The sequence below is a fragment of the Gymnoscopelus braueri genome (genome assembly GCF_963280865.1).
Source record: "Gymnoscopelus braueri genome assembly, chromosome: 10".
NCBI classification, from domain to species: domain Eukaryota; kingdom Metazoa; phylum Chordata; class Actinopteri; order Myctophiformes; family Myctophidae; genus Gymnoscopelus; species Gymnoscopelus braueri.
Window position 1 is genome coordinate 21,091,858 of NC_137611.1, and position 11,614 is coordinate 21,103,471.

General features: G+C 47.0%; 1 protein-coding gene across 1 annotated transcript in view; it reads right to left on the reverse strand.

The window, feature by feature from the left end:
* LOC308093440 (disabled homolog 1-like) overlaps positions 1-4,527 on the reverse strand; it is a gene marked incomplete at its 3' end in the record, with an annotated part of 41,651 nt that extends 37,124 nt beyond the window's left edge. Inside the window, exon 1 of the mRNA XM_080439778.1 lies at positions 4,426-4,527. Within this exon, the coding sequence (XP_080295904.1) occupies positions 4,426-4,495 (70 nt within the window). The 5' untranslated portion in view covers positions 4,496-4,527. The remainder of the gene's footprint in view (positions 1-4,425) is intronic.
* Between the last annotated feature and the right edge of the window lie 7,087 nt (positions 4,528-11,614).

The following is an 11,614-nucleotide window of genomic DNA, read 5'->3' on the forward strand; positions in this document are numbered from 1 at the left end:
CACATCATCAATGCAGTGGATAGCACATCGATCCAAAGGCAGAGTTACATACAGTTATTGATGGGCGCTGGGGTGAGTGGGGATGGCCCAGATCAGTCTTTAGGTGGGGCCCGGTGACACGGTCATTTACGGCTGGGCAATTAACCGAAAATATATCGAAACCGATATTTAGATTAACCAAAAAAACGACTTGATCTCGCTTGATTAATCGTATAATCGAGATTCAAGCAAGGGTTTTTTTTATCATCTTTTTTTTTTTTTATATAATATATCATCAACGAATCGACACGATTAGTCTGATTAACCACTTAACCCTGTATTATACTTAGTTGTACAATGGAGGCGTACAAAAGTCGCATTGTGGTGCGTTGTGAGCTTGTAGATCTGCAATTTGCACTATAAAAAAACAAGTTCATTAATCATAATCGAGGCAAACGTTTGAAATAGTGATATTGATTTGAAGTCATATCTCCCAGCACTTTACAGTAATGGTGAAATGGTAGGATGGACGTGCATCTCAATGACCTGACCAACGGTGGGTGAACAGCGCACTACAGTGTTAGCTAATCTCTATTTAGAGGAGCCATGCTCCTCTAAATAGAAGCTCCTGCTGTTACTTATTTTTAAATCATACCTGTTCTGCTAGGATCAAAGCAGTATATTTAATTTAGGCCATGCCCCACCCCACCAGTCCAACACGTGTACAAAAGGCATCTGGAGATTTCACGGTGTGCAATTTCCATCTTTCGTGTCTTTCCCTCGGTCTGTCTCTCTTTTCCTGTTGCTGTCGCTTTCACCCACTCTCTCTTCTCCTTTTTTGAAATTAATATTTTTGTGTGTAGTGTGTGTGCACAGATTATAGTGAGAGAGCAACAGTTGCTATGGAGATGGAGTGAAGTCACGCATGTGAAGCAATCCCGTCGATGGGCAGAGGGGAGCCTTCGCTTCTATCCAAGCAGAGAGAGAGAGAAAGAGGGGGTGAGAGAGAGAGAGAGAGAGAGAGAGAGGCCCTGCCACAACCAGCCATGTTTTTTTTTCTCTCTCCCACTAACATCTGGGGTCTAGGAAAGACCACGCCACAACATCTCTTACAAGACTAGACAAGACTAGGTCAAAACCTAGTATATGGCTGTATGAAATGCTGCAGGGCTTTTAATTCAAACAAAAGATAGAGGAAGCAGTGACACTCATAACTTAGCTGTAGCCTATAGCTTAAACCTATAACTTCATCAGTCAGTGATGTTCAGGTTTTTGTGTTATCCCCATAGAGGTTTGTCATCCCACTTTAATAGATCATCCGGGCTGACTGTCTGCGCTTGGTCTCTCTCTCTCACACACACACACACACACACACACACACACACACACACACACACACACACACACACACACACACACACACACACACACACACACACACACACACACACACACACACACACACACACACACACACACACACACACACACACACACACACACACACCCCCCCCCCCCCTCCGGCACATCCCATAGCCTGGAGGGACAATTGGTCTGTGATTGGCTAGTTCGTTGTTAGGCCAACTGCAGTCAGTGAGTCAGAGACATTGGCGTTCTGACCCCCCGCTGAGGTCCAGCCAACAAACACTAATTAGTCTATCATTTACTCTCATTACAGAGGCGGTGTGCCTTCTCGCCTGCATGGGCTATAGTTGCTCTGTATAGTTCTCTTTGGGAAATGGCAAAAAAGCGTTGAGAAATCTGTCTTTTGGAAGAAGCGAGAACGATATCAGGCGATGTGCGGGGACCGCGTGGCCTGACATTCACGCTAACGTTATTCCACTGCCTGTCGCCATGTCAGCCTCCTGCCCCACACCCGCGGAAAACACAGGCAGCGCTTTATCTAAATGTATGCCATCAGCCTGTCCCCCCACAGAGGCTCCTTCACCTGGTTCCAGCCACCTCACCGCCAATGCCGCCGGCTGGCTGGCTGGCTGGCTGGCTGGCTGGCTGCTTGCGTTCGCGCGTGACACCGCGCATCCATCTTGATGTGGCCCCATTTCCATTTATATGGATCTAAATAGCATCTTCAGTGATTGCGACAACGGTCCCCCGCAGCACATGTGATTAACATGGTAAAGTCTGATAGCCTGTGCTGATAGCCCCCTTCAGTGAGTCGCATTGGGCCACGTGCATAATGGCCTAAAACCCCCAACCCCCAGCTCTTCTCTCTCTCTTTCTACCCCCCCGCCCCCGCCCCCACCCCCCCCACCCCCCCTCCTCCTTCCACTTAACTCGAATCGATGGGCCCTCCTCCAGCACGGCCATTTATCTGAGCGAGCCGTCGCAGGCAGAGAAACGGCCACAGAGGACCTGGCCCCATGGACCCCATTACAGCCGGCCCCCGAGAAGCCCCCCCAGATTTACTGGACCGCTCCAGGTGCGGCGTTACTCATGAACGCTAAAGAAACGAAGAAAACGGAGGATGAAGAAAAGAGGGAGAGAAGATAATCGTCGCTGTCGGGCAGAAACCTTGTATCTCTATATTTAATCTTTTTATGTTTATTTTATACTTTGTCGTATGACAGTGTTTTTCAAAAGTAGCAAAAATAGGTGATCTACAAGCTTGCAGCTTGATTTTTTTTGTCAAGTCTGTCCATTAGAACACAATTTTTTTTTCCTGAAGTCAAAAGTAACAGTTTCGGATATATACTGTACTAGGTCCATATCGGTGCATCCTTAGTTCTGGACATACTGTACAAGGTCCAACAACGAAGATTTCTTCCTCCTTTCCCTCCCTCTGACTCTCTCTCTCTTTCTCTCGTGCTTTCTAGTACCGCCGTCTCAGCCCCTCTTCCTCTTCCTCCCTTTTAGACAATTCAATCCCATTTCAATCTCCCCGCGATCGTTCCGAGGCCTGCCTCGGCCTATTACATCACTTATACTGTTCATCAAAGCGACAGGGTGTGAATTCCCCCTGTCCGTGACACCTAAATCATGGCACTACCAAGCCCCCCGGGGGCCGCGTGGGATGGAAGATGTTACTACATGCTGGACCTCTGGGATGAGACAGCTAGGGCTCGCGGTCTAGCTAACGTATTTAGCTACATCCTTAACATGACTCACTGTTCCAGCGGTCGTCTGCCAAGCGCACAGAGTAAAAAAGCTTGTCCTGCTTTTCTACCTTTCTCTACTTGTCCTCGTTTTCTTTGTAGCCCCGAGTGTTGTTTCCTCTCCTGGGTGTGTGTGTGTGTGTGTGTGTGTGTGTGCGTTGTGTAAGAATACATACAGCACCTGAGCAGCATGCCCCGGTTATAGCGCTGTGTTTTTAAGTGCTTTCTGTTGTGTTTGCTAGCAATTCTTGTCTTTTCTTCCCACGTCAAAGTGATTATTCTTTTAACTGTGTGTATCTTCTGCACACACACACACACACACACACACACACACACACACACACACACACACACACACACACACACACACACACACACACACACACACACACACACACACACACACACACACACACACACACACACACACACACACACACACACACGTGACACACGCACCCACACATTCAACAGCACAAAAGGTACTTGTTATTTGTTGTGTCTTATGTTTGATTACTATGTTATTATTTTAGGGTTAGAACTTGTTTCTCACCTGCACTTATGTGCATTTACTGTGTCTTTTAATAATGTTAGTACCTTTGTACTGTTTTTATTGTGCGAATAAATAAAACAATAGATAAAACAAATGAGCTTGCGACTATGCTATTTGTTGTGGGCCTGTTGTGTTGACGCACAATGGGCCAAGTAGTTAGCCTGGTTCCAGACGAATCTGCCTTTGTAAAATTGCATTGCACTTTAGCCCTCGGCAGATTAGGTCCCTCAATAGAGATTTCATTTCTCTCCCTCCGAAGTCGTGAGGGACCAATCAGGGCCCAGTATCCAAATGTGGGCGGGCTTATCACCTTATTTGGAGCAATGACGTACAATGCAGGAGACTCATTTTCAGTTTTTCACAACAAAGATGGACGCCGCCATAGCATCGGTAGAGAACGCGTTAGAAAATATTTATTTTCTAAAAGACGAACAAACAATTGCCCTTAAAGCTTTTGTTGGAAAGAAAGATGTGTTAAGAATAGTTTCATCTGGTTACCAGACTAAATACGAGTGGAGCTAGCTTTCGTTGTTTACTATTTCAGCACCGGCGCTTGAGTGTGACGTAGCAGGAAGCACTGCAGCACTGCTCTGATTGGTTGTAGGTCTAACCAATAGTTTGGATCTTTTTGTAACCGCCCCTTGGAAAAAAATCTATCGTTGAGAGGGACCAGACTAATATCCACGCAGTGTGTCGTGTGACATTTATGTTTCATTTATCGACTCGTAGATCTGCTCATCGGCAACAGCGAGCAACAGTATAAATCAAGGCCTCACTCACCTTTGACCCTCCTGGACTCCCTTCTCTGGCTGGTCTTGACGCCCGGCTGGAGCTCGGCCTCCGCCGACATCCTCCTCTCTGCTGCGTCCGTCGTGGTCGCCCCCCTTCACAGCAGATCCACCATGGACGTAGCAGCGCGCTCGCTACTCCTTCCTAACCCCTCCTCCTCCGTCCCACCACCTCCAAAGAGTCCTGGCACCACCCAGCTCCCGCTCCCCCCGCTCACAGCTGCTCTACGGCGGAGGGGATCTCCTCCAAGCCCATGGCGAGAAGTCTGGTAAATCCCTCAGGTTGGTGAAGATCCAAGCGCCGGGTTTCTTATTATTAGCCCTCGCACACCCTCGGCGTTGGCTCTCGGGTAACGTTTACAGGCACCACAATGGAACAACGTGAACACAGTGCCGTGCGGCGCTCAGAGAGAGCAGGGGCTTCACAGGCGGTTTGGCATCTCATCCGGAGTGTCCCTGAGCTCTCAGTGAAGGTCAAGCATCACATGGTCCACTGTTGCTCTTTACCGCCGGTACACCTATGGCTCAGGAAGTAATTCCCCCCCGAGGGAGAGCGCAGAGCCGAGCGCAGCTTGGATCATGTATTACAATTCGCAGCAGGTCAGCGTAGCCGTTGGTTAGAGCACTCCGGATGCCGTTCCGACTGCAGCGTTGTACCGACAGTCACTCACTCTGCACACTGCAAGGAAAAAAAGAGAGAGAAGGGTGGGGGGGGGGGGGGGTTGAGGGGGGCATTAATGATGAGTGATTAATGAACATGACAAACATGTGACCCCCCTCTGATCACTCATCGTGACATTAATTCAACTTAGACAAAGTCGACAGGTACCAATTTACCAAACTCAACTGAGGTGGTCATTATCTGTTATCCCGGCATAATCAGGTCTTAATCAGAGTATCAACAAACACACCCAGTCGTGCACACGGCGCACGAGGCCGCGCGGCACGCTCCCTACAGCGGTGGTTTTCAAAGTGGGGTCCGGGGACCCCCAGGGGTCCTTGAGGGGGTTCCACGGGGGTCCCCAGCTAAATGAGTTAATATAGCATCAGAATCAGTTATATACACCGACCAGCTATTTGAAAATAGCCGATCTACAAGCAATGAGACCCGATGCGATGCGTTGTGAGCCATTTAATTTCATTTATATTTTAACAACACAAATCTTGTACAGGGTGTCCCTGGCACAAAGTATTTTCAGATGGGGGGTCCGCGGCCTTGGCATGGAAAAGTTTGTGAACCACCGACGTCTGTCTCCCTCTCCCACCACAGACAGACCACCATCAGTAGCCTGTCTCCCTCTCCCACCACAGACAGACCACCATCAGTAGCCTGTCTCCCTCTCCCACCACAGACAGACCACCATCAGTAGCCTGTCTCCCTCTCCCACCACAGACCACCATCAGTAGCCTGTCTCCCTCTCCCACCACAGACAGACCACCATCAGTAGCTCCTCTGCTCAGTATGTAAGACACACACACACACATCCCCTCCAGGAGGACGACAGGCACAGGAGGAAATGTTCACAGCCAAGTTATGAATAAATATGTTGCACAAGGGAAAAAGCATAACCAACATCGCCCACATTGTGAGAGACCCCCCCCCCTCTTTCCAGTAAAATGAGTTTGTAATGCCCCCCCTCTCAGCCCATCAGCATGTTAAGGAGGAAGCAGTGAATGACAGACTGTTTCGATGGAGAGAATCCTGGCACAGACTGGATATGAACTGGAACTGGAACACCCCCCCCCCCCCTCCCGTCCCCAAACACACACACACATTGTACTTTAATGCCCTTGAATCAACATGAGCAGTGGTGCCAAGCCCCCCCCCACCTCCCCCCTCACATCCCTGGTTGGCATGGTGATGGACCATTGTTGGAGAAGTACTGTAGCCCTTCTATCCACGCCGGTCTAAAAACAAGAGGGCCGCTCGCTGCACGTCACACACACAGACAGGGCCGCACGTCCTTCTGCGTGACATTGGGTGACATTGCGAGAGTGTGTGAGCGTGTGTGTGAGCGCGCGCGTGTGTGTGTGTGTGTGTGTGTGTGTGTGTGTGTGTGTGGCGACTGTGAGTGGAGAATGCAAGTGAGAAGATGAGATAAAGGAAATGCATGAGCCAGTGAATAAACACAACCCCTTCCTGTTTGTACGTGTGTGTGTGTGTGTGTCTCTCTCTCCCTCTCTTTCTCTCCCTCTCTCCCTCTCTCCCTCTCTCTCTCTCTCTCTCTCTCTCTCTCTCTCTCTCTCTCTCTCTCTCTCTCTCTCTCTCTCTCTCTCTCTCTCTCTCTCTCAGCCCAGACACATTTCATTTCCCTGAACAACAGGTTGTGGCGATGGCCTAGTCATTACTGGTCCTACTCCCATGCACAGATGTCTGGCCCCAAGTGTCGACGGCACCGGAGCCTCACAGGGGCCCGTGATTCAAGTGCACTTCATGAGGCAGATAATGTCGCGCCCGCCGGGCCCAAGGGAGGGGGGGGCAATCTCCGCCATTGAGTACGTCTCAAAGCAGAAACGAAAGGCCTTCAGAGTATATTTTCCATGTCACAAAGACCCCTTATCAAAAATGTAATTTTCATGACCGAGGAAGGGAGATATGCCTCATTGTGTTAAAGACGCGGGAGCGATTTAACCCATTAAGACCGGGGACGCATCTGCGTCTCATTTTAAGATTTCTTTGGGCTATTCAAAAATAGCAGATATACAAGCTCATAGCGCGGCACCGAGTGCCGCGCTACGAGCTTGTAGATCTGCTATTTTTGAAAAATATTGAAAAAATATTTTCCAGATTTTTTTCAAAAAACTGTTGAGATTTAGATTCTTTAAAGAATCGCCACAGGTTTTAATGGGTTAATATGATGTACGGCTGCTTCTCAAAAAAGAATCCCAACGCTATCTAGGTCACCCAGGCCTCCCCGATCCACTGTGCTGTTTTAGCGGCGGCTCCACAGTGTCTCTTGTGATTTGGGTCAGAGTTAACGAACGACTCTCCTCTCTCCAGCCACCGCTGAGCCGGTAGTCCGTGAGTCTGTCTGCCCGAAAGCCCCCCGACGAAAAGACACCCCTTTCATTTATCTGTTTGTTAATTTCATCACCACCTGTTCTTTTCTTGTTTTTTTTTAACAAAGTGAGCAAACTCTTCCCCGGGGGATGCAATGGTGGAAGAAGTATCAATAGAACGATATACAACATATGCCCTGTATTCAAACTTTTACTTAAGTACAAAAGTATTGGCATCGAAATATACTTACAGTACCAAAGTAAAAGTACTAAAATTTGCTATATATTTTTTAACAAATGGCAATTTTTTTGAATAACCAAAGTATGAAATTGCAATTGGAAATCAAATATTAACTCTCTCAGTGCCACGCCCCGACATATCCCGAGTTTTTCCCGAGTACCCTCAGTGCCAGCACGAGAAATCCCGAGTTTTTACTTTTGACTGTGGTCGCGCTATTCTGTATATTTTTCATGATCACTTTCGCTTCCTGACTACATCAGACTCACCCGGAGCCGGATGTAAAAAAAAAATTTAATTTCCGGGTCACGTTGTTTTTCTCCGGTGATTTTCGGCCAGAATAGGGAAAGTCACGGTTTTTCACACGGTATAAAAAGCGAACGGAGAGGTCCACGTCTACTCTCTTTGGTCTGGGTGACGATCAGTCATCGTAGTCGTGTATCGCATTGTAATTTAGCCCGATCAACGATTATCGAAAATGTCAACATCCGGTTCTGACCGGATATGACGTGAGCCTGTTTGGGAGGGGGCGAGTGAGCCAGCGAGATCATCAATGTGTCGATTTGTTGCTCTCTACTGGTAGAACTGTATTATGGGTTTAAAACCCCAATCAGATCATTTATTTGAATGAAAAATTACAAAATTACAAAATTTAAAAAAACGCAAATTCCTGGCAGTTTGGGAGTACTTTATGAAAATACTCTTGGCACTGAAAGAGTTAAATTGAAATGTTGCCATGGAAAACAAAAAACAATACTTGTGTAGATGTTGATAGACAGTCGACCACACCGATAGTGTCATGTCCATCAAGTGCTACTATTCAGGTAACAAATGAGGGGCAGACAAACCTTATCAAATTGTGTCTCTTTATTTTTTAAGGAGTACCTTGGACTTAGTAGTTAATGCATGTTTTGGAATTTATAATCGAAATCTGCAAAAAGTACAATATTTGCCTCTGATATATATAGTGGAGTAGAAATATAAATGATCAAAAACTGGAAATGCTCAAGTAAAGTAAAAGTACCTAAAAACTTTACTCGAGCACATGTACTGAGTTACAGTACTTTCCACCACTAGAGAGATAGATGTCAGTTTCATTTCAGCGGGCAGTTGACCGCCCCTTTCTCTCCATACACGGAGCTTATGTTACCACAAAAAAAACAAGATAACTTTTCACAAACCGGTTGTAAGCACAGAAGTCTGCAGCTCCGGGAGTCTGCACAGGGTCTGCGGACTAGCTAACAAATGCGAACGGGAAGCTTGATAAAATATGACAACTCTCTCTTCCTCACACCAGGCACATCAATCACAGTGTGAGCCATTGATTTTTCAGAAGGAGAGGTGGAGCGTATAGCTTCGGCGAGGCGAGCCAGTCCCCTTGGGTAACACGCAGGTACACATGCTGTCATGCAGCATAAAGTGCAATACGATGAGATGCACTCTGAGATGCTTTACCATATAGGAAAAATAGATTGTTTTTCCTCCGGTTTTACTTTCATTTCAATATATTTCACACGTCTCACAGCCATCCACTTAGGCCCGAAAATGAGATCAATACCATCACCTGCCACATACTGAAAAGAGCAATGCTTAATAAAGAAAAAGAAAGATGTGACATACTGTACAGCACATGCCGTTGACTGTGCTATATTTGTGCCAGTTGTGGAGTGAAAGCATAAGAAATGTTGCGGTAGGTAATTGGGTGGCAATTACTCATTTGAGTTGCTATGAATTAAACTGTGATCAGGTTCTGCAGTTCCCGTGACGGGAAGACTACTGAACTACTCTCATATCAAAGGGCTTCAACTCTTTCTAAGGCCCTCATTAGGCCAATTTACTAAACTCCAGTGTCTGTTTCGAGTTCGACTGCTTGCTGAAGAGTAGAGATCGCAAGCCACAGCCGCCATTACAATGGAGGAGCACGATTCATTAAGTAAGCCTGGCTTCATCAGTCTGGTTTTGCATCTCACATGGAGATATAATGGGCAATCATAGAACACTGACTGCTTTTTCAATCAGGCCAACCTCAAGTCTCTCTTTAGCGCCCTGCATACCGGTAAGTAACATTTCCACCCGAGACTGCGGCTCAATAGACTGCACAATCAACCTCATATTGTGTGACAAGCCTCCTTGCATCTTGCCACCGATGAGTCACAAAGGTTGAACAGCCATCTATCACCGGATATGGCCAATTACACCTCCATTCATTCTGCTCCCGACGGACGGCACAGTCTGTGCTCTCCAGCTTTGCTGCGTGACTGAAGAGGAGGGGGAGCGGGGGGACGCGGCGCGGTCCCCCGATCGTCTCAGCGAGTTCCCGGCCAAGGCTGGCGAGGCCTGGGAGGGGGGGGGGGGGGCTGGTGCTGGTGGAAACGTTTGTTCGACAGACTGGCTTTGGCACCTAGCGCGGGTCATCTTTGTTACAGAACGCCCCCCCCGGCTTATGGAGCGGGACAGCGCTGTCACAACGTGGCCCGGCGCTAGCCTCGGAGAATAGCCCCGCTGCGCTGCCGTGTGTCACCTATGTGACAAGCGCGGAGCCGGCCAACAGCTATGGTCTCCTCTCTCAGAATGGAACGCAGCCAAGGCCACATGCAACCTGACAACATCTGTGCGGTTCTATTGAAAAGTCTTTATTCTCTGTTGCCTCCGCGAAGCCTTTCCCATTTGTTATACTAACGCCACATTACATAAACAGAATGTACATCATCAATTTATCAGCTTTAATTATCAAATTCAAGCAATGATAGACTTAGTCTCATGTGGCCCTAATGAGAGACTGATAGCCCTGGAATGTTAGATAGGGTTAATTTGCTTGTGAGAGACTAATTAGCTTCTTGTACCGTATGGTTGTTCTGGCACATGGGGCAATAACGGTGTTAAAGGGGTACTTCACTTTCGGGCCGGGGACACATTTAAAAAAAATATTAAAAATAAATGAAAAAAGTTATGGAAAATTCATGGCCCCCTCACACATTAGTAGGACACTGCGTGTCGTGAGGGGGCCATGAATTTTCCATAACTTTTTTCATTTATTTTTAATATTTTTTTTAAATGTGTCCCCGGCCCGAAAGTGAAGTATCCCTTTAATACTTCTGACCTTATGAGTCAACAGGATGGTTATTTTATAAGGGTGTCAAATTAAAGGATGTTGGAAACAAGAGAACACATGTTTAAACATGTACAGTCGTATTCATTTGGTGCTTTAAAAACGTCTTTTTAAAACTAGTGTTGAAAAATGCCTTCAAAGATCAGAACAAATAAAGTACTGTAAAATTAGAAAGTCCAATAAAAGTGTCACCATAAAAGCCAAAAGATGAAATAAAGAAATTATAGTAATGATTAGAAGAAGAAACTTGCCCGGCTCATGGCAATGCAACAAAAGGGAGACCACGTATAGGGCAAACATTATAGAGTATGTTAAGAAAATGATGAAATTCAGACAGAAAATAATGTAGTAAGGTTTCAGTGTAAGTGGATTCCTAAAGTAAAGTGTAGTGCGTTAAAACTGCAGATTGTTGTTGTCATTATAGTTTATTGTTGTTATTATGGTTGCTGTGCATCTTTGTGTCTTCCCTCTCTCTCGCTCTTTCAACCCAACACAGTCGAGGCAGATGGCGCACGCACAAGTGCGCGCGCGCGCCCGTGCACGCGCACACACACACACACACACACACACACACACACACACACACACACACACACACACACACACACACACACACACACACACACACAGCCTTGGATCTGCTCGAGGTATCTTCCCGTTAAAGGGGAGTTTTTCCTTGCCACTGCCGCCAAATGCTTGCTCAGGGGGAAAATGTTGGGTCTCTGCTAAGTGTTTTGAGACAACTTGTTGTAATTTGGCACTATAATAAAAATTGAAGACGTGGATGGAGACCAAGGGGGAGAGCACACACTGAACCAGCCCCCTCCTTTAAGC